At 44.2% G+C, this 23,195-nt stretch overlaps 1 protein-coding gene across 2 annotated transcripts in view; it reads right to left on the bottom strand.

The window, feature by feature from the left end:
* rai14 (retinoic acid induced 14) overlaps positions 1 to 23,195 on the bottom strand; it is a 103,807-nt gene that overhangs the window by 24,467 nt on the left and 56,145 nt on the right. Inside the window, exons 4-9 of one of the 2 annotated variants that reach the window (XM_042335842.1) lie at positions 17,761 to 17,849; positions 14,383 to 14,447; positions 11,366 to 11,464; positions 9,788 to 9,845; positions 8,592 to 8,662; positions 1,909 to 2,015 (exon numbers count right to left, since the gene is read on the bottom strand). In XM_042335842.1, the coding sequence (XP_042191776.1) occupies positions 1,909 to 2,015; positions 8,592 to 8,662; positions 9,788 to 9,845; positions 11,366 to 11,464; positions 14,383 to 14,447; positions 17,761 to 17,849 (489 nt within the window). The remainder of the gene's footprint in view (positions 1 to 1,908; positions 2,016 to 8,591; positions 8,663 to 9,787; positions 9,846 to 11,365; positions 11,465 to 14,382; positions 14,448 to 17,760; positions 17,850 to 23,195) is intronic. The other variant, XM_007903111.2, reaches the window with a different exon arrangement.

Here is a 23,195-nt window from a genome sequence, read left to right on the forward strand (position 1 = left end):
AGAGAGAAACAAAATCCTTTCAGTTGATAAATCCCCTTATCATCTCGTCCAGAAATTTCAAAGCAATTCACAGGACAGTACTTCGCTGTAAATTATAGTGACTGTGTTTTCAAATATGCCAAGTTGACAGAACATGAAAGGACAAGTGGAGTCTTGTAGTGTAGTGGTTAGCACGATCGCCTCACAAGCAAGAGGACTGTGGCATTGATTCCTGGGTGGGGTGAAACCTTAAGCAAATTTCCTTATTCCACATGCCTAGCAGTAAGAAGGAACCCAGTTGTTAGTTGATTGGTAGATCTCTTTCTGAGGGTAATAATCCCTCTAAAAAATTGGGAACTGTTGCACAAAATACATTGTGTGAAGCACTTTGAGACACCTCAATGAGATGATAAGGTGCTATATCAAATGCAAGGATTATTATTATTATTATAATAATAAGTTTAGCGTTGTTAAGAGCAACTTCAAAAGGGGTACCAGTAGGGATTTGTGTACACAGAGAACCATTAACATCTGGAACAGGCTTAGCAGTAAGGGTGGTTGAGGCCAGAATGTTGGTACAGTTTTCAAGAAACAACTCGACAGTGAGAATGGAGGACAGTAGAGTGGGAAAATCGGAAAGGAATAGAAGGGCATTAAGTCATCCAGAGCTCTTCTGTGATCTCGCACGTTAGTGGTCAATGGCACTACTGAAAAATGTAGGAATACAGAAACGTCCGGCACAGATTGGGAAGCAATCACTGAGGTCTATCCAGCACTTGCCAAACAAGTGTCCAAGACATGCAAATTGCCTTCTGATACAACCAGCTTCGTAAACACTCAGCTGCTCTTTGTCAGGATAGCACAGGGATCAAGGCAAGGAACGTTGATCAGAGGCCAACTAGAAATCCTTAAATGTTCTCAGCACAGTCCCGAGGCCCCAGTGCTATTTAACACAAGACTCCCACACTCGTGCCTTCTCCCACTTTAATAACTGCTGGATTTTGTTGGGATTTGAAGAAGGTAATTCACCTAAATGGCATACAGATGTAGAAACGGGCAAAAGAAGTCTCAAAATCTCACATAGAAAACGTACAGCACAGGAGAAGGCTGTTCAGCCCATTGTGTCTGAGCCGGATCTTTAAAAGAGCAATCGTTTCAGTCCGATTTACCTGCTTTCCCCCCACTCCCAGACACAACCCGATCATTTACTTCTTTTTAGATATCTATCTATAGAACCATAGAAACCCTTATGGTTAAAACCTTAAAATCTTAGGCTTAAGAACACAATATTGATATTTAATATTGTGCAAATTTTGCAAAACAATTTCTTTAATCTAGGATCAGGTTTTCTTTCCACAATAACAGGTTATCCTGTTATAACTGGACAAGAACGCATCTGGTGTCAGTTCTTAAAACCTCATCCATTTGGTGCAACAGAGAGCTGGATAAACACACACTGCTTCAGATTGCTAAATAATCCCTCCCTATCCACCCCACCATCAACTGAATGGTTCTTACACATTCTGCCCCCTCAGTCTCTGGAAGTCCATCCTGAAGACTCTTCCTCAGCTTGTTCCAGATCTGCCTCTAGACCTACCTTGTGGACCACACTTTCTGGCAGCCAATTTGGACATGTCCTACAACAGCCATTAAGCGAATGAAATGTTATATCTGTCGGGTTTGTTGGCCAGGACACCGGTAGAAACTTCCTTCTCGTATCGAATAGTGCCGTGCGATCGTGAAAGTCGACCAGAACAGGCCTCGATTAACGTCTCATCTGAAGGACAACCCAGTGTCTTTCCCTAGCACTGCATAGACTGAGTTTAACCACCCAAAGTGGAGCTTGAACTCACAACCTTCTGACTTGGAGGTAAGAGTACTACCGACTTCAGCCAATTGTAAAGCCATGAAGGAATGCCCATTACTCACCTGCCATTCTTGTCTCTGGCATCAATGTCAGCTCCCTGATCAATCAGGTAACGACACACCTCGGCATGGTTGCTCTGGGCAGCCTGGATCAATGGCGTAAAACCTTCCTGCAATGCAACATAAATGTATAGTTTCAAAGAAGCAGCAAAAAAATGTCTGTCCCAGTGGAATTTACTACTTCACTTTACATAACCACTTTGCTTTGAGTGAATGTCTCAAAGAGATTCACATGAACGTTACAAAACAACAAGAACTTTACAGGAAATGTACAACACGGAAACAGGCCATTTGGTCCACCCAGTCTGTACCGGTGTTTATACTTGAAACGAGTCTCCACCCTCTCCTTTCTCTGACCCATACCCTTCTATTCCTCTCTCCCTCATGTGAAAATCTAGCTTCTTCCTGAATGCATCTATGCTGTCTATTTTAATCACCACTTTGGGCTTGAAGCGAGTTCCACAATCTCTGTGTGAAGCAGTTCCTCCTTTACAGGGTGATCCAAACTTCTGGCTGTTGAGGGTCGGATTCCCTATTTGAGAAACGTCTGCAGGTCTCATAAGTAATAATTTTGTGCTTCTCTTCCAGAAACAAACATAATATATACGGGTTATGGAGGAAACAGATGGGCCAGGTGAAATGGCGGGAGGGTGGGGGGGTGGAGAAATCACCAGTTGGTCCACCCTGACATAAAATAATGTCTACGGGGATGGACAACAAGCAGGGTGAAGGGGAGAGGGACAGGGAAGGTGCCCAAAGGAGGGAGTGATGCACGGGGAGGAGAGGAGGGGGAATCCACCCATGTTCAAAAAAGCCGCGGTGAATAAAAAGGTTGGTTTTCAAGAAGGTTTTGACAAAAGGATTTGGGGGAAGAGAGTTCTAGAGGGGGCTGGGGACACGGTGACCAAAGGCTCATTCACCGATGTTGAGAAGGAGGGGGTGAGAACAACAACAACTATAAAATTACATTTGTATAGCGCCCTTCACATTGCGAGGAGGTCCCAAGAAGTGAGCAGAGAGTATGGGCTGGAGGATATTGCCCAGGGATAAGCCAAATGGTATATAAGCCTCGGTACTGGACAAATGTTAACATAAAGCAATCAGATGTACCAACCCAAACTTGATTTGACTTTAATGAAAACAAGCACAGCTGCAGGTGAATTACCAACTGATTTAGGGAACAAAATGATTGGCTCCCCCACCCCAAGTGGTCACAAAGGGAAGGCCATTATTTGCTGTCATGTTGAACTTGACCATCTCACAGTTCACCCAACTTAAGAGCATTTGCCATTGGCGATGGATTGAGTTTAGGTTTTGGATTATCGGCCAGTTTATCGCTTCTACCACTGAGCAACACTCGGCAATTATGTGCAATGCAGGAAGACGAGAAGGTCATTCAGCCCATTGAACCTATTCCAACAGTTTATTAGATCAGGCCAGATTTTTATTTTTTTTGAAATGTCCCCATCTTTTTTTCATACCTCTTAATACCATTATATCCCAAGTGTCTATCTGCAGGGTGACCCTGTTAACTAGATAGTGCAAGATTCACTTATAACTCAGGTATTCAGCTACTAAGCTCCAATCCTCTGGAACTCCCTTCCTCTATCTATTTTTCCAACCCGCTATATCTGTCTTTAAATCCCACCTTAGAATTTATCTCTTCGACCACACAAATGGTCTCCTTCCCCTCCCTTGATCCACGCAGCTCCCCACTCCTTCATTGTTAAGCGCTCTGAGATGCTAACCTGCATGAAGAATGCTATATAAATGCAAGTTGCTGCTGTTGTTGGGTCCTGTGGATGTATGGGTACCTAACGTACAGTATAAGTTTCACGCTAGCAATGCTTGCGAGTGAGGTCACAGCTGACCCTTTGGCTTCCTGGAGGTGCTATCAGGCGACCTAATGACCCAGAAGTGAGGCTTGCAGCCTTTTTTTTATCATGGACACTTTTAATGACATGTTAAACTGAGGTCCCATCTGCCTTTCTCTATGTGCAAGTTAAAGATCCCGTGGCATCTGAAAAGAGAAGGGAATTTCTCCCAGTGTCCTGGCCAACAATCCTCCAAATAAAGTTGGTCATTGACTCCATGATTGTTTGTAGGACATCCTACTTGCTTGAATTGGCTACCACATTTGCCCACAAAACACATAGTTACTGCACTTTACAGGCCGATCCTATGAAGCACTTTGAGACGTCTCTACAATGTGGTAAGGCACTATATCAAATGCAATGATTATCATCACCTTTGGTCAAACCTCCGATTTAGGGTTCCTCTACCAAACCCATTCACTCCCCAGTGTCTCAATTCCTTTCATTATTTTTAAACATTTTCAAATCATACCATTATTTCCAATTGTCCTTCTGACCAGGCAATCGCTGGGCAATTAACTATGAGGAATGAGAGTAAATGCAGGCCAGGAATCCAGTCTATCTAAATATAGATTTTATTTTTCTAATGGGCTGTGCTGCCAAAGGCAAAAATCGCAAATGTCAAAACATGTATTTTTGTTCCATTTGGAAGGGTTTCTGCTCTATAGCAAAGAGGTGAGCCAAAACAATCCGATAAGACTTTCACTTCAGCCTCACAGCATCATAGAACCGTAGAGATTTACAGCACAGAAAAGCTATTCAGCCCATCAATCAACAATCACAACTTGCATGAGGGGCCTCTCCTCTCAACAGTCAGGGACTCACTGGGATAAACTAATCTTTTCCTATATCTCTCTTCCAATCCATTGGATCCATAGTCCAGTTCCCGAGCCAGACCAGTCTGCAATACTTCAAGGCACTGTTGTTGACAGACCAGCCACTGTGACTGTGCTAACTCTTTTAAGAGCAATCCTTGTTCTGATTTACCTGCCTTTCCTCCCCCCCCATACCGCTATAGTTTATTCCGTTTTAGATATCTTCGCTTTTGAAAGCTAATATGGATTCTGCCTCAACTACCATTCCCGGTCGGGCATTCCATATCCTAACTACACTGTGGGTCAACATTTTTATCCTCAATTCCTCATTTACTCATTTGCTAACTACCTTAAATTGATACCTTCGAATCATTGACTTACTTACTAGTTTGTACAAGACCATCAATTCTGTCCTCTCTGCAGTCACAGTCCAACCAAGATAAACCAATTATTCCCTTATACCCCTCTCCCATTCCATTAGAATCCAGCAGTCTGGTTCCCGAGTCAGGCCGGTCAGTCCGCAGTACTATAGGACACTGTTGATGACAGACCAACCAGCCTGGGCCATTAGCAGGACTGGAGTGGTGAGTGGGAACTGTCAGTGAGGAACTGGACTAGGATTCTTCCCACTCTACCCCTGTTAACCCTGCAAGTAAAGCCCTAATGAGGAGGATGGTAGAAGTTGGACAAACAGTTGGAAGCTTGCCCAGACAATGTGCAAAGGCAACCTGTGTGGTTTTCGTTGGTTAAATTCCAACAGTACACCTAATGCAAACTCTGGCATCCCAACTCTTGTTTCTCAGAAACCTGTGCCTAATACTCTCTGAAATTAGATGAAGATTAGATTAAGGAGAGTGCACATTCCATTCCAGACACAGGGAAATTTTCCATGTGTAGCTGGAATAGGTCTTGTCTCAATACTCTTATTATTATTATAACAAAACTATAATAATCCTTAAATTTGATGTCACGCCTTTCATGTTGGGAAGTGTTTCAAAGTGATTCACAGGATTTTACTAGAAAATCTAATGACTATTTTGAGGGCTAACTCAGCAGCTAATTCGCGCACAGCAATGTCCTGCTAACAGCCACAAAGTGAATGCTGTTTGGAACTAACTATTTTCTTTATCCGGGGAATTGTTGTCCAGGACAACAGGAAAAACTCTGTTTGCTTTTCGAATAGTATTGCGAGATCTTTAACGTCCAACTGGACAAACAGATGGGACCTCAATTTAACTTTTCATCCAAAGGACAGCGCCTCTGATAATGTAGCACTCCCTTAGCTCTGAGCTCAAAGTCCTAACCTGGAGATTGAACCCACAAACTTCTGACTTGAGAACAAAATGTGACTTACAGAAATCCGCTAACTATTTGAAAGCAGAACATTCACTCTCAATGTTGGCAGAAAGATTTTGTGGTTCTAATAAGGGTTTCCAAGATATGAATGGGTTAGTTTCAATTAAAGTACAAGTTTCTATTGAGCATAAATGTGCAGCTGTTACGATGCTCATGTGTGGTCTCAAACCGGACTAAAATAGAAGCTCCAAAGTGATTTGGCTGAAAAACAATTTCCAAGAGGAAACATTTAGATCCGCGCACACACACTAACTCCAATCCTCAACAGAGCAGGAAGAACGAAATCCATTTTGCATCAGTTCTTATAGCTTATTGCGATAGGAATGTTTTTTTTCTCTACACAAGTTTAAAGTCCTGCGGTTTGACTGAATTTGGTCACAAACACAACATGGTCAAGGAAACACACTGCACGAGTAAATACACTGCACGAGTAAATACACACAACGTGGATTCACCCCCAACATACACACATATTTCTTCCCCAATGCCCACGCATCTTAATCCAGCCTTGTTCCGCCACTTTACTGGGGATAGTTTACTCCTGCTTCCCACACTCTACAACATTCTGACTTCTCGAGTGTCCTATCTTCCGGTTTTAAATGTCCCCATCGAATCTGCTTCTACAGACCTTCTGAGACAGTGTGAAGGACAGCGCCTCTGATAATGTAGCACTCCCTTAGCACTGCACTGAGCTCAAAGTTCTAACCTGGAGCTTGAACCCACAAACTTCTGACTCGAGACAAAATGTGACTTACAGAAATCCGCTAACTATTTGAAAGCGCTAGATATTTAAATGTCAGTGCATAGTTACAGGGTGTCAGACCTGCTCATTTGGTAGCACTCTCATCTCGGAGTCAAAAAGTTGTGGGTTCCCAGCCTAGACTGTGATTTCAAAGCCCCACAAATGGGGTGTAAACCTCATAGTCTAGGCTAGCACTCCAATGCAGTGCTGGGGTAACACAGCATTATTTGAGCTGCCATCCTTCGGATGAAATGACAAACTGTGCCTGTTCAGGGGACATCAAAGAATCCAGGCACAACTTGAAAAGAGAAGGGAATCTGTCCCAGTATCCTGGCCAACAAATCCCCCACATAAAATTGGTCACCCACTCCATGACTGTTTGTGGGACATTGCCGTGTGCAAACTGGCCACCATGTTTGCCTACAAAATACAAAGTCACTGCATTTTACAGTAAAATTGCAGTGCTTTGAAGGAGGGCATAATCTTAAAATTAGAGGCCGTTTAGGAGTGAAATTAGGATGAGAATGATGCTTTAGAAAATACAAGGATAAGTTTAATTATAAACAGTTATGCTAAAAACATACTGCTGATCATTGATTACAATTCTCCAGCACCATCAGATGTTAGTTAGCATTAGGATGCTTTTTTTGCAGCAGAATAAGGGTTCATTAAAGGGGAGACCTTACAGTAAATCCTCACCAGGTAATCAATACTTTACTGTAATTGCTATATTGGCCGATCCCTGAAGATTAACGGGAAACCACAGGTCAAACGCATTTCCACTCTGCCCTTCACAAGCTTCCATGACTACACTCTCAATGGAAGGTGTGCAGGTTTTAGCCGGTTATATCAACAAGGAACAGGAGTGGACCCTTCAGCCCCTGGAGCCTTTTCCGCCATTCTACTAGATCATGGCTGATCTGTACCTCAACTCCAATAACCCGTCTTTGCCCCATATTCCTTGATATCCTGACCTAACAAAAGTCTATCCACTTCAGTCTTGAAAATGTGAATGGATCCAGCAGCCACAGTCCTTTTTTGGGAGAGAGTTCCAGATTTCCACTACCCCTTGCCTGAAAAAATGCTTCCTTACTTCACTCCTAAACGGCCAAGCTCTAATTTTAAGATTATGCCCTCCTTGTTCTGGATTCCCCCACAGAGGAAATAGTTTCTCTGAATCTACCCTATTGAATCCCTTTATTATTTTAAACACCTCAATTAGATCATCCCTCAACCTCCTAAACTTAAGGGAATACAGACCAATCGTACATAACCTGTTAAATGCCAGGAATTCCTCCAATGCACACTCTAGGGTCCCCCAAGACTTGGCTCTTGCCAAACTGTGCCTAATGCTACTGAGGAATTAGATAAATTGGGTGCAAACCTTCCAGGGAGAGAGAGTGAGCATTTGATATAGCACCTTTACACATCTTCAAAACATCTAGAGCGCTTCACAGAATATAGTGTAAAGTGAATTGACTGTACAATTTGTGAGCGAAACACGGCAGCCAATTGCGCACAGCAGTATCCCACAAACAGTCGTGGATTGAGTGACCAACTGATGCTTTTTTTTTGAGGGATTATTACCCCTGGAAAAGCAATCTGCCAATCGACTGACAACCGGGTTCCTACTTACTACTCGGTAAACAGAGGGGTGTAGAGTACGGAAACTTGCCCAACATTTCGCCCTGCCTGGCCGGGAATCAAACCCAGGACCTCTCGCTTGCGAGGCGAGTGCTCTAACCACTACACTACAGGACTCCATAATGCTGAAACATCTCAAACGCTTCGCTGAATTTTACTGTAAAGTGTAGTGACTGGCTATTTTGCCACTGATGTCACTTCCTGAGCACTATACACCAGAAGTCTCCAATTTGAAAGATCTAGGTGAGTACATACCACATCCTTGGTGTTGATGGGACATTTCTGCTCACACAGGAGTTGTACAATGGAAACGGAGCCACCTGAAGCTGGAAATAACAAGATTGAAATTCAGCTTAGTGTTAAGTATCTTTTCAGCAAATCAAGCATCATTTACATTCCCATCTCAAAAATGAAATGTTTCAGCACAATAACCAGGTTCAAATCACAGCTCTATTCTGATCAGCAAGGTTAAGGACTTTTCCCCCACAAATCACTCAAACAGTTAAAAGTTCCTTTGACTTAAAATTCATGTTGCCGTCATTAACTGTGATCATTCAATAAAGCAACTAAGGTGATTGTAATCTGTGGGGAAATAGTTGCTTTACAGCCTTGTCTCCTGAAATAATCTTTACCATGTGTTAGATCTGATTCGCCAACCTTGTGTTTCTGCATCCAAGAAACAGATGGTGGCTTACTTTGGAAATCTTCACTAATCTCGGTAACAACAAATCAAAGCTCAAATCCAGACATGCCATTGTATAATAAAATCAATCAATCATTCACTTCACGTCTGTTCTTGGGACATGACTATGCACAAATTGGCTACAAGCACACAGAGTCGATGCACTTTACAGTAGATCCCGTGAAGCACTTTGGGACGTCCTCCCGACATGAAAGGCGCTGTACCAAATGTAAGGATTATTAATACAATAATACTTGTGTTTGATATAGCGCCTTATCACATCGTCGAGATAACTCAAGGACGCAGAATTTTACCATGAAGTGTTAGTGACTGTGTAATTATAGACAAATGCGTCTGTCAACTTGCACAGCAATGTCGCAAAGGCAGCCGTAAAGTGAATGAACGATTTTTCGTAAAAGAATTACATGAAACCCTCATCCACGCCTTGTCACTTTCAGACTTGATTGCTCTAATGTTCTCCTCGCCAGCCCTCCTAGTCTCAATCCTTCACAAGCTTCAAATCCATAGCCCCTGTCCCTTTCTTTATCGTCTTCATGACCCCATCACCCCCATTCGTGTCAGGCTCAAATGGCTCCCTAGGTCGCATTGGAATTTCTTCCAAATTTCTCCTAGAGTCAATCTCCATGTGATCCTGTGTACTATTTTTGATATACTCCTCTGTTTCTCTGAATTTAGTTGCTCAAAGATTAATGTTCTTAAAAGAAGAGCGAGAGCGCACGAGGGAGAGAGTAGTGGTGGCATCCATTACCTGCATGATGTACAGCTGTTCTTCCATTGGTGTCAGCACATTCCACTGGGCATTTGGACTGTGAAAAGGGAACAGTGACAAAGATTTTTAGCTCAGTCGTGTATCAAAGAGTTTGTATACATTTCGCACACAAGGTTAGTGAACAGACGAGTCACATTCCTCAAATTAGTCGGACGTTACATCCTGCAACACTGAGCTCGCCGACGAGATTAAAAATATAAACATTCTGACAGATATGACATGGCAGAGAGAGAAAATGAGAGTGAGATTGACCTTTAGTCTTACTAACAGTCAAACAATGTAATGCTTAATCCAGTCTGAAATGTTTAACCTCCCAAGGTCATTGTGCTTTACACTAGCAGCTGAACCAACTGCTCAAGTTAAAATTTATTACCGACTGACCGGGTTCTGGCTGGCCAAGTACTGAAAGAGCTTGAGATCATTTTGCTCTTTGGAAACTCAATGCAGTGTGTGATCCACAAAATCCTAACCTCCTCTCACCCCACACAAACTGTACAATCACGGAAAGGCTACAGCAAAAAACATTGTGTGAATGTTTGCGTGAATGTGTGTTAATGTCTGTTTGTTTGTGTATATGTGTGTATCTGTGTGCGCGTTTGCACCCATGTGCGGGTGTGTGCTTGTATTTGGGTATATGTGCCGTGTGTGATGTATAGGCCTGTGTTTTGGGTGCTTGTCGGTGTAGTCTCCCCTATTGCAGGTATCCATCCATCTTCCAATTGCAAGTTTTCATTACATTCGAGCAAAAAGTTATACTAGACCAGCAGCTGAACTTTTACTTAGATAAAAAGACAAAACAAATTCCAGTACACCATTGGAGTGAGTGGGGTTTTCACAGCAGTGCTGGATGAGCAGTTCCACACGGTCTAAAAGTCTAAGACGAGGTGCAACTCCAGTCCTCTAGTTTGTCACCCCCTTCCCCCTCCTCTCATCTTAATTCAACTGTTTAAGGCTGATGCCAAACAACCGTTTTCCTTCCTGCCTTGACCTTGGGCAGTTATGTCTTTCATTTACTTTGGTGTAAATCATTAACGCACAATACTGCAATCGGCATTTACAAGTCAGTCTCTTAGTCAGTCAGAAGAACGTGTGCTGGTAATAAGGGAGATGGTGCAAGTCACATACACCCTGTCCATGCAGCTCTCTGGTGACACTTTTCCACACTTACACGAGCAGTCAGCATACCTGAGCGTGGTTCTCATTAGGCTGCTCCAGTACAAAAAAAAGGCAATGGCACTGGATGCCGATGTTAATCTAACTGTTTTAGACAAACACTCTCTATCATATCACACTAATGTAAAAAAAAACATTTTATTTTGTGTTTTCTTAGTATCAAATAACACATTTTAGGACGGTTGCAATCTAGAATGTTTGGTGAGTTTAATGCTGACATTTAGTTGAAGACTGTGTATGTGGTGCAGGGGTGTGTGTGTGTGTCTGTGCATGTGTGGGGGTCACAGAGAGGTGGGGGCACAAAACCACACAGAACACAGTTTAGACTTAAGGTACTCTAAAAGGCATTAACTTGCAGCGCAGTTTTAAAATAATTTTAATTACGTTTTTTCGGCTTAAAATAGCAGGATCCAAGCACTGCCTCCATCCTCGCCTGCCTTCATTACGTGTCAGACTAGATCCTGGTGAGTCAGGTAAGATTATCTTAATGGGAAGCGTAGTTCAGGAAGGAGAGAGGGAGGGAGAAAGGGAGGGAGGGGAATAAAGACATGGGATGGCAGGGGTGAAAGGGATAGAAAGGAGGTATAAGAAGAAAAAAATCAAAACGAAGTAAGGAAGAATCCAGACACACAGAAAATATAAAGAAACTGTGACCATAGTGAAGTAGAAATAAAGGGAACATAAAATGAGAGAGAATAAAAATATGCAGTAAAGTGGAGACTCCAAAATTAAAATGAGGAGTGACCAAGAAGGGGAGGAGTTTTGATTAGATGGACCTCACTAAACCAACGCACACTCTTCACCACTGCACGATGATAAATGCCGGCTCTGGGGGGGTGTGAACTTATAACCGGAAACCTTAGGACAAGCTCACACCGTCCAGGGGTAACCTATTTACATTTGCCGACCTTCTGCAGTGAGACTCGTAACAAGATTACCAGCTCGCATTGCCCGAGAGTATTCCCATTCACCAACCTTACACAGTGAAACTTGTAATAAGGTTACAAACTCGCACTGCCCAGGACAAGCTCTCCAGGACGCTACCCCGTGTAAAGGGCGCTATATAAATGCAAATTGTTGTTGTTCCTACGATCACCTCCCCTCTCCCCGTGGCTCAGTGTTAAACTCTGCCACTGTCAAGTGCACTGATGAGGGGTCCAATATAAATGGAAATTGTTGTTGATTTTATTGTTAAACTCTCTGAGATGCTTCTCCAAGTGAAGGCTGCTATATAAAAGCAAGTTGTTGTAGTCGTGTATTAAATTTACAAGTTGTGCAGTGACTGCTGGTAATACGGTTAAAATGTGTTATATGGAGGGTATCCATTTAAGATAATAACACTTGCATTTATATAGTGCCTCTCACATTTTGTTAAGATGCGGAATGGCCTGCTGGGTAGAGTAATCGAGAATCCACATTATAACAGCAATAATACTCCTTGCATTTGATATAGTACCTTATCACATCTTCGAGAATATACTCTAAAGGGAATTGACTGTATATTTTGTGGATGAAATGCGGCTGCCAATTGCGCACAGCAGTGTCCCACAAACAGTCGTGGATTGAGTGACCAAATTATCAGAAACTTTCAACAGGGAACTAGATAAAGATCTATAGAGGAGTAATTCACAGGGGAAAAGGCAGGTGAATTGATTGCTCTTTCAAAGAACAGCACAGGCACAATGGATTGAATGGTCTTCTGAAAGGTTGAACAGGGAGAAGCTATTTCCATCATTAGGGCTGGTGACCGGGGTTATAGATTCAAGATCACCACAAGTGAAAGGAGAGCTTTTTTTTATGCTGAGTTGTTGCGATGTAGAACGCCCTGTCAAGTAAGGTGGAATGCAGTGCCTTGGGACATCCTCCCGATGTGAAAGGCGCTATACAAATGTAATCTTGTTGTTGTTGAGTGTCCATGTGGGTTTCAAGAGGGAAGTAGACAGGTATGTGAAAGATAAGAGACTTGAAGGGATTTGGAGATACGGCAAGGCAGGGGGACTGAAAGAGCAGCTTGCTTTGAGAGCTGGTGCAGACTTGATGGGCTGAATGGCCTCCTTCTGCGCTGTAAATTTCTATGGCGTCTTAAGAAGGTAGAACTTGCGATATGGCAAAGAAGGGCGACACACCAAGGCGTTCACGGATATGTGCAAGTAGGATTGGAAAGTTACACAGTAGCATCTGGTGGTTGCCAATATATCAAACCAGATACAGGAGTTATGTCAATGTTGACTTTTGAAGATAGCCAAACAGTTCCATTTGTTTCACAGACAAATGGGACATTTGTATTTTTTTTGGAAAAGAAAAACAATATTGATTTAATAGTCAATTAAGAATGGAGGTGAAAGATGGGGAAGGGTTGGGAAGAGAAATTCCCTGCGAATTAAATGTTCAGATTCCCATCCCTAAATATGTAATCCGTAGCCACAATAATTGCTAAGCTCCGGAGGGTGTTACATGTATTTGTTTCCCAAACTCATTAAAATTCACAGAGAAGCTAACAAAGTAACTGCACTCAGCAGTTGTGAACTGACTGCACCGTGATGTGACTGTGAGGGTCAGTGAACCAGAGAAGCTCGGACTGTAAGGCGACTGTTTCTCTGGAACATCGCTCAGACCCCGGCCTCACTCCAGTACGAGAGGCTCCCACGCATTGCCATGCGACACGTCCGGGATTTGCTGTTTATTAATCTCTTTGGGAACCTCCTAATTAAGTCCCCATTTTAGGTGGAGCCACGGCTTTCTCAGCTAAGGATTAGTCTGTGGAGCCACTGTATACTGAGGGCTCAGATACATCCCAGGTATATTGTAGTGGCCCTGTATACTGAGTTAAGGTACTCTTCACTTTCAGATATTGATTGGCTGGCTTCATTGGTGCACAGGTCCAGAGGGTCTACGGATGTCAGCAGCACATAGGCTGCAGGTGAAAATATCCTTGTGGGGGGTTGTCAGTCCCATTTAAAACAAACTTGGGGCAGCATCAATGATGGCCATCCCTCCCTCCTCCTCACTGCGCTGGCTGCGTGCCAGCTTCAAAGGTCCTTAAAGAGGTGTAGACAGCACCAGCAACAGACTGCAGACTATAGACAGAGAGCGATGCGAGCGAGAGCTGGAGAGAGAGGGGGAGAGGTAGAGTAGTAGGTAATGATTATCTGACGTCCTGCCCACTGGCGAGGTCAGCTACGATGTTGATGACTAGGGCGAGTGGTGGCACACTACACCACGTTCTATAACAACACCAGGCTGGGTGGGGGGGGGTGGGGGGGGAAGAAAGAGCGAGAAGATCTCTCTTATTTTATGGATCCCAACAAGAGTTAGACTGTACATGTGAGTTGGGCCCGTTGAAAACAATGTCAATTTTCAAACATTGGGCAGCCATAAAAGTTCATTAAGCTCATTCCTACCTGAAGAATCTTCTTCACACATTCTTGATGGCTATTCTTTGATGCAAGGTGTAAAACATTAAGACCTGAAATAAAACAAAAACATAAAATATTATCTTACATTAAAATATTACCAGCACTTAATAATAATAATAATCCTTACGTTTTGGCATAGTTAGCAGGACGTTCAAAGTGCTTCACAGATAATACTGTATTTTACAGGCAAATGCAGGAGCCAATTTGCACACACTAATAATGTCCCACAACCAGCCATGAAGTGAACGAAGGCTGTTGATGAGATACTTCCATCTCTTTTTGAGTAATCCATTTGATCTTTATCGTCCACCCAGGCACAGATGGGACTTCATAACATCTTGTTCGAAGAAAGGCACCTCAGTTTTTACAGGAATCTAATTTTAACTAGGAAGTTAAAACATTTTTAACTTTTAACTTTTTTTAAAATAGTTTCAACTAGGAATGCACGTACAGGGCCAAAAAAAAATATTTTGACAAGTCCCAAAATAATAAACATCCAACACTATCTCTCTCATAGATCTCAGTTAATTCCTTTGCCAAGCACCTATCTCATCCCTCTTAAATTTGCTGGCACGATCAGCTTGCACCATCTCCTCTGGTCATCCATTCCATTTAATTCAACCATCTATTCTGAGTGTGAGTGATGATGTACATGCGTTTGAGTTTGTGCCTGTGTATGAATGTGAGTCTGTGTGTGTGAGCCTGTGTGTGTGCATGTGTATGTATGTGTGACTGCGTATCTGTGTGCAAGTACAGTGAGAGCAATAATGTATGTGTATGCGAGGGTACATATTTGAAAGTGTGTGTGTGAGGGAGAGAGAGAAAGAAAGAATGTGTGCAATATATATATATAGTATATACACAAATACAGGGTGAACAAAAAGTTGTGATAACTACCCTATTATTTTTAAAAAATCATAATTGCTTTAAGACTTATTAGACATCGTAATTGTATCATAACTTTTTGGTCACCCTGTGTATATACAAGCGTGCAAGTGTATGCATCTGTATGTGTGTGCATATATATATATATTAAGACTTTTTTTTAATATATGGTTCTTTGCATGGAACATTTCAGCCTCAAACATTTGTAACTAAGAATATATGTGCAGTGGCAGGCGAGGAACATTATTCAGAACATAAAAAACATTACAGGATTTTTGTTTTTGCCTTCAGCACCGTCCAGCTGGAAAGTTAACAGAATGAATGGAATCCCAAAGGCAGTTTCAGGAGAAAGAGCATCTGCTGGAAGTGATTGGACTCACACAGAGGCTGAGTTAATAATAATCCATACATTTAGTACAGTGCCTTTCATGTCGGGAGGACGTACTAAAGTGCTTCATATCATATACTGTAAGTTGCAGTGACTGTGTATTTTTTAGGTGAATGCGGCAGCTAATTTGTCCATAGCAACATCCACAAACAGCCATGAAGAGAGTGCTGGTTTTTATCTGGGGATGGTTATCCAGGACACTGGGAGAAACTCCCTTCTCTTTTTGAATAGTGCCACCGCACAGGCAAATTAGACCCCGGGTTAGAATCTCGTCTGAAGGATGGCACCTCTGACGATTTAGCTCTGACAAACAGTTAGACTGTGAGTTCCAAGTCCCATTGGTGGGAGCTTGAACCCATAACAACAACAACAACAACAACAAACTTACATTTGTAAAGCGCCTTTCACATTGGGAGGATGTCCCAAGGCACTGGACAGACATAGTTACGGACCCGAGCTGGGGGTCGGGATCGGGGAGGGAAGCATGGAGATCGAAAGCATGGTCAAAGAGGAGGCTCTTGAGTTGGGTCTTGAATGAGGCAAGGGGGGGGCGAGGCGGAGGGACTGCGGGATGGAGTTCCAGAGGGTGGGGGCAGAGTGGCGGAAGGCCCGCCCGCCAATAGTGGGGTGAGCGAGACAGGGGACATGAAGCAGGCCGGAGCCCGCTGAGCAGAGGGAGCGAGCAGGATGGTAGGGGTTTAGGAGGTCGCAGAGGTAAGGGGGTGCAAGTCCGTGAAGGGCTTTGAAGGTGAGGACCAGGATCTTGAACTGTATGTGTCCTCTGTGTGATAGGAAGCCAGTGGAGTTGGGCAAGGATGGGAGTAATAGGGTTGGGAGCCTAGTGCGGGAGAGGACACAGGCTGCAAATGATGGAGGAGTTGAGGAGGCCGACGAGCAAGGAGTTTGCATAATAATAATAATCCTTGCATTTGATATAGCGCTTTTCATGTCTTATCGACGTCTCAAAGCGCTTCACAGAATAGACTGTAAAGTGAATTGATTGAATATTTGTGGGCAAATCGCGGCAGCCAATTGCGCACAGCAGTGTCCCACAATCAGTCGTGGATAGAAAATGACCAATTTATTATTGTTTTTCGGAGGGATTATTAGGCGCGTGGTGTCAATCCTCGATGTAATGAAGGCGTGTATGAGGTTTCGGCGGCCTGTGGTGTGAGTCAATGGCGGAGCCGGGCGATGTTGCAGAGGTGGGGGAAGGCAGAGCGGGTCATGGCGCAGATGTGGGGTAGAAAGGAATAGCTGAGGGTCAAACAAGACCCCAAGGTTCCGGACTGGCTTAGCAAGGTGGAGTGTGCAATCATGGATAACCTTCTGACTTGGAGGTGAGAGTGCTACCGAGAACCAGGCCGACACAAGAATTGCACAAGTTACTGCAGCCAATGTCTGTGGAATGTCTTCATGAAGAAATCGGGAATTCTGCAACTGCTGATTGGCAGGAATGATGATTCAGCTGAGCTTGGCTCAGTCAGTAGCAATCACGCCTCTGAGTCAGCGGGTCACTAGCTCAAGCCCCAAATATCAGGCTCATAGTTTTGACTGACACTCCAGTGTAACTGCAGAGGGTGGGGGTAGGTTAGTGGGTGAACACTGCATTGTCAGAGATAAAATGTTTAACTAAGGTCCATGTTTAGTATTGAATGACTGTCCATCCCTCTGGGACGTTTTTCCGACATGAAGGGCACTTTGCAAGCGAAATTTATTGTCTTTGTTCCCGTCTGTGTCCGTTCAGGTCAGATGATGACGATTCCTTGGCGCTATCAAGAGAAGGAGTTTCACCTGGTGCCCGGGCCACAAATCCCCCAGATAAAATTGGTCATTCATTTCATGGCTGTTGGTGAGACATTGCTGTGCACAAACTGGCTGCTGCGTTTCGCCCACAAAATAGCCACTACGCCACAGTAAATCCGGCAAAGTGTTCCAAGTCATCTTTTCCGACGTGAAAGGCAATGCATACAATACAAGCAATATTATCTCCTTCAGTTTTTTTAAAAAAAAACTCCTTCCAGAAATGGTTGTGCCTAATCCTAGTGAGCGACAATAACACAACTGTAACTGTGCTGCTCGTCACCTACCTGAGACATCAGGGACCATCACATCCACACCGTGAGCGAGCATTGCTCCCAGACACTCCAGCTGGCCCTTTGTGGCAGCCAGATGTAGACTGTGAAAACAAAATAAGATTGAAACACATGAATCAATCCCCAAAACGTGTATTGCTCGCTCACTCACTCCCTCACCTCGTTCAAGGTCTGGCTCAAGACCTACCTCTTTGACCATGCTTTCGGTCATCTTTACCTTACCAACTCAGCCTGGGCTGTATCCAGTACTGGAGCTCACAAACTCCTTCAGAATTAGTGCTGTAAACGATCAGCTGTCCAAGTCAAAATGTTACGGAAAAAGAAATAAAAAATAGTCTGTGCGGTTAAGCTATTTTGTTGGGCAGACTGCGTAGTTACTGTTCTGCAGATGGCATCAACTCTGCACCAATTTCTGAAGGTTAAAGATGATGGGCATCATTAAACATCAGCCCTCTACAGCCAACCCTCTCAGACTGGTCGGATCCAAATTATCCACTGTTGTTTTAGTTTCTTCCACCTCCCACCCCTACTTCCCCCTCCGCTCCTTGTATTTTCCAGCAAGATGATAATCCTAACTGGATTTATTCCACATCCCCAAAAGACAATCCAGGTTCTTCTTCCTTGCTGTTACAGGCAAGTTTAAGTCAGGCAACAAAGATTGGGATACAAAAAATTACATTTATATAGTGCCTTTCACGTCGGAAGGACGTCCCAAGGCGCTGGACAGTTAAGGGTTTGGACCTGAGCTGGGGGTTGGAATCAAGAGAGGTGGAGGGTAGGAGGGGTTGGAGTGTGGCCGAAGGTACGGTTAAGAGGATGGTTTTGAGGCAAGCAAGGGAGCGGGCAAGGCAGAGGGATTCCGGGATGGAGTTCCAGAGGGTGGGGCAAAAAAGCTGAAAGCCTCGCCAATGATGGGGCACGTAGGGCGGGGGACATGGGTATATAATGCTAGACGAGTATTCATCATTGTAATGTTTCTGGGTGCTGAGAATTGAATACACATTACGCAGTACACAACCTAACGATGATATCTGCGGATACGAGTTTAGCCAATTACTGAAATCTCAATTCGTAAAGAGGACGCCATGATCTACAGAATTCACATTCATGTTTTTTGGAATAAACCTGTGGGAGATTGATGATAAACCTTTTTACCTTTCCTTCACTCCCTCCCGGCCATCCGTCTCCTCTCTCTCCTTCTTCAATGATTTTATAATAATACTTCCATTTGACATAGTGCCTCATTACTTCATTGAGACATCTCAAAGCGCTTCACAGAATACACATAAAGTGGATTGACTGTGTATTTTGTGGGCGAAAAGCAGCAGCCAATTGCGCACAGCAGTGTCCCACAAACAGATGTGGATTGAGTAAGCACATTTTTTTTTGAGGGATTATTACCTCCAGAAAGCGATCCACCAATAGTCTAACAACCGGGTTCCTATATACTGCTAGGTAAACATAGGTATGTGGAGTAAGGAAAATTGCCTAAGGTTTTGTCCTGCCCGGGAACCGGTAATTGAACCCGGGTCCTCTCGCTTGCGAAGAGGACTAACCACTGTGCTACAGGACTCCACAAAATAACATTGCGAGGAAAACAGCAACTAACCTGTGATAAACTTCAGATTGCAGCTGCATTTTGAAAGGTCCAAATTGCAGAGAAAGCTTGTCCAGAGGAGAAGGGAAGGGGGTCAAAGCCTAGTCACTGCCCAGCTAGTCACGGAGCCTCCAGTCAATCTGCTCAGGGCTTTATTCATTCATCGTCCAGGTCGGCTTTTAGAGTCTGAGCTAATGGGAACGCGATCAATATTTCTGACGACCACTCATAAATAACGCTCAAGACGTTTCACTTCCTAAAGCTACTCACTGCTGCTTCCCACAACCCCCACGTGCAGTGCAAAAGCTACACAGACCACAAGCGAATCTGGCTGGAAAGAACTTGCGGTTAAATACTTTGCAGCTAGTTTATCGCATACCCTGTTAAAGGCAACAGTGTCCGTTTTGTTGGCTCACACGCCCCATTGTGAACCAGGAATGTTTTAGATAAATCTCTTGCACCGACCGGGGTATCGCTCAGGATTCAATGTAACCTTTTTCTTCTGTATTCCAAGTACAACTTTATCCTTCAACGCTTCAAGGCTCTTTAACTTCCAGGCAGGGCGAAACCTTGGGCAAGTTTCCTTACTCCACACGCCTAATAATAATCCCTCCAAAAACCCAAAACAATAATAAATTGGTCATTTTCAATCTACGACTGTTTGTGGGACATTGCTGTGCGCAATTGGCTGCCGCGTTCGCCCACAAATATACAGTCAATTCACTTTACAGTATATTCTGTGAAGCGCTTTGGGACGTCCTCCCGACGTGAAAAGCGCTATATCAAATGCAAGGATTATTATTATTATTATTATTATTAACTCTCTTCTTCTCTCAAACCCCACCCTCTCCACTCCACGGAACTCCGTCCCTGCAGACTCTGCGACTCACCCCCACTCCCTCCTTCACCATTTTCAAAGCCTGGATTAAGATTCATCTCTTTGACGGAGCATTTGTTCATCCTTCTCCTGATGACAACACAGCCAGTCTGGCTCATCGGCTGGACCTGGAAGGGCAGACCAGTCAATGGGGACTGGAAACACTCAGCTCCTGTTAACCCTGCAAGCTAAAGCGCCAATGAGTAGGGTGATCCTAGCTGTAGAAGCAATGGGAAAGCTTGCCAGACAGTGCGATCAATGGCAAGTTATGCAATATTAGCTGATCCTCGTCCTCACCTCACCTTTAAGACCATCCATGCCCTTATCCCCTCCTACCTCTCTGACCTGCTGACTCCCTACCAATCTGCCCGCTCCCTCCGTTCAGCGGACTCCAGCCTGCTCATGTCTCCCGCCCGACCCGCCCTACCATCGGTGGCCGGGCTTTCAGCCTCTCTACCCACACATTTTGGAACTCCACCCCACAGTCCCTTTGCCTCGCTTCCTCCCTTGCTTCCTTCAAGGCCGGTCGCAAGACCCTTCTCTTCGACCGTGCCTTTGTCTCCCTCCCACCTCTCTGCCTTCCCTCACCCCTACACCACCCCTCCCCCATGCTCGGGCCCCAACACCTGACTGTTCAGCGCTTTGGAACGTCCTCTCGACGTGAAAGGCACTCTATAAATGTAATTTTGTTGTTGTTGTGGTTAGACTCCAGCAGTACCTCAACCCACAATCTGGGGCCCCCAAGCCTTGGCTCTTGCCAACTAGCGCCTAATAATTCCCGGAATAAAGGTAAGTAGGATGCACACCAGGGATAGTGTGCGCATTCCATTCCAACAATTTATCTCTGGGATTTCTATGTGTAATGATAACAATAATAATCCTTGCATTTAATATAGTACCTTACCACATCGTTGAGACGTCAAGAACATATTTTAAAGTGAATTGACTATATTTTGTGGGCGAAACATGGCAGACAATTGCGCACAGTCCCACAAACAGTCGAGGATTGAAGTGACCAATTTTTTTTTGAAGGAATTATTACCCCCGGTTGATGACATTGAGCAAAGCCTCATCTTTGGTATGATACATTTAACTGAGGTCTTGTCTGCCTGTTCAGGTGGATAATAAAGATCCCATGACAGTATTCTAAGACAAGGAAGTTTCTTCTGGTGTCCTGGCCAACAATCCCCCAAATAAAATTGGTCTCTCACTTCACAGCTGTTTGTGGGACATTGCTGGGTGCAAATATGGCTACTCGCCTACAAAATACGGTCACTACGCTTGGCAATGATTACTGGGAAGCGACATTCATGTGATAAGGCTTTCTAGCAAATTCAACAACAAAGTGAGTGAGAGAGAAAGTAAGGGTGGGTGTGGGGGGAGGAAAGAAAAGGCACAGAACACGAAAGAAAATGTAATTTTGTTGATGGTGGTGTTGCTATGAGCAGATTGTGACTGGTAGAGCCTAAGTGCAGTTCCTGGCATTTCATTGACAAATCTGTCAGTGAATATGAAGTCCAACTAAGCGGTTTGTCAATAGATTAATTTGCAGGAACTAACAGCACAGCAGTTGGATGACAAACAGGATTTCCTCGTGAGAGAAAGCAAGCGAGAGAAAAAGTAATCATTTATTACTTGCAGAAAATGCGGCACAACACTGCAGAAAAGGTTGATTTCATCACTGAGGGCCATGGTACTACAATTTGCATTTATATGAGGTGTTACAGAGGCGGTGCCCATCACCAAGCCACGGTGGGTGGGGTGTTGGAGGTTATAGGCACGGTCGAAGAGGTCTGTTTTTCAGGAGACTTTTTAGAGATGGACAACAACTTGCATTTATATAGCGCCCTTCACACAGGGTAACGTCCCGGAATGCTTCATAGTGGCAGGGGGAAAGGGAGTGGGGAGGTCACCGTAAGCAGTCAAAAAGGAAGGGATTTGAAAGTGGGGAGGGAGGGGGCAAGGCAAAGGGATTGAGGGAGGGAGTTCCAGAGTTTCGGGGCTTAGTGACTAAAGGCACGGCCAAGATTAGAGGGATCTCGTTGGGGTTCCAGAGAATGGGGGCACAGTGACTGACAGCTCGGCCACCAACAGTGTGGTGGAGGAACGTACAGAGGTCCAAGTCTGGCTAGTGGATGGGCGACGTTGGAGAGATCACAGAGGTAAGTGGGTTAAGGACACCAACTGCTGAGTTTTGGATTCTTTTGCTCTGAAATTTTGCTTTACAATTGCACTATTGCCCTGTTAGATCTAATTGTCTATTGCTGTCTACGTTACTGGTTAACTAACCATTTAACATCTACAGTGACACGCTAAGGCTGAAACACGCCACTCGTTTACAACTTGCATTTATACAGCCTCTTCCCATGGGATAAAATTTGAGTGTTTCAAACTCTGTACCCTTATCACACCAATCCTAGCCAGCCTCCACTGGCTCCCAATCACCAAACGGATTGATTTCAATATCCCTCACTCATTTCCAAATCCCTTCGTGCCCTCGCACCTCCCTACCTATCCGATCTGCTTACTCCCGACTCTACCACCCACTGCCTCTGCTCGGCTGGATCCAGCTTCTTCTTTGTCTCTCATTCCCTCTGTTCCCCGCCACTACACCCTGAAACTCTGGAACTCTCTCCCTCAATCCTTTCTCCTTGCTCCCTCCCTCCCCACCTTCAAATCCTGCCTAAAGACCTTTTTATTTGATCGTGCTTATGGCCACCTACCCCCTCCCTCTCCCGCCTGGCTGGTTGTCAGACTCCGCCAACCTGAAGTGCTCTGGGACGCTACCCCACATGAAGGGTGCTATATAAATGCAAATTATGTTGTGGCTTCATAGCGGTAGGGCTCAGATGCCAAGCAGGAACAGAAAGGGGAGGAGGAATCGACCATAGGCATGGTAAAAGAGGGGTAGGTGGGATTTAAAGATAGAGAGAAGGGGCAAGGTGCAGGGATAGA

This window comes from Callorhinchus milii, unplaced genomic scaffold, assembly GCF_018977255.1.
Source record: "Callorhinchus milii isolate IMCB2004 unplaced genomic scaffold, IMCB_Cmil_1.0 Scaffold1, whole genome shotgun sequence".
NCBI lineage: Eukaryota > Metazoa > Chordata > Chondrichthyes > Chimaeriformes > Callorhinchidae > Callorhinchus > Callorhinchus milii.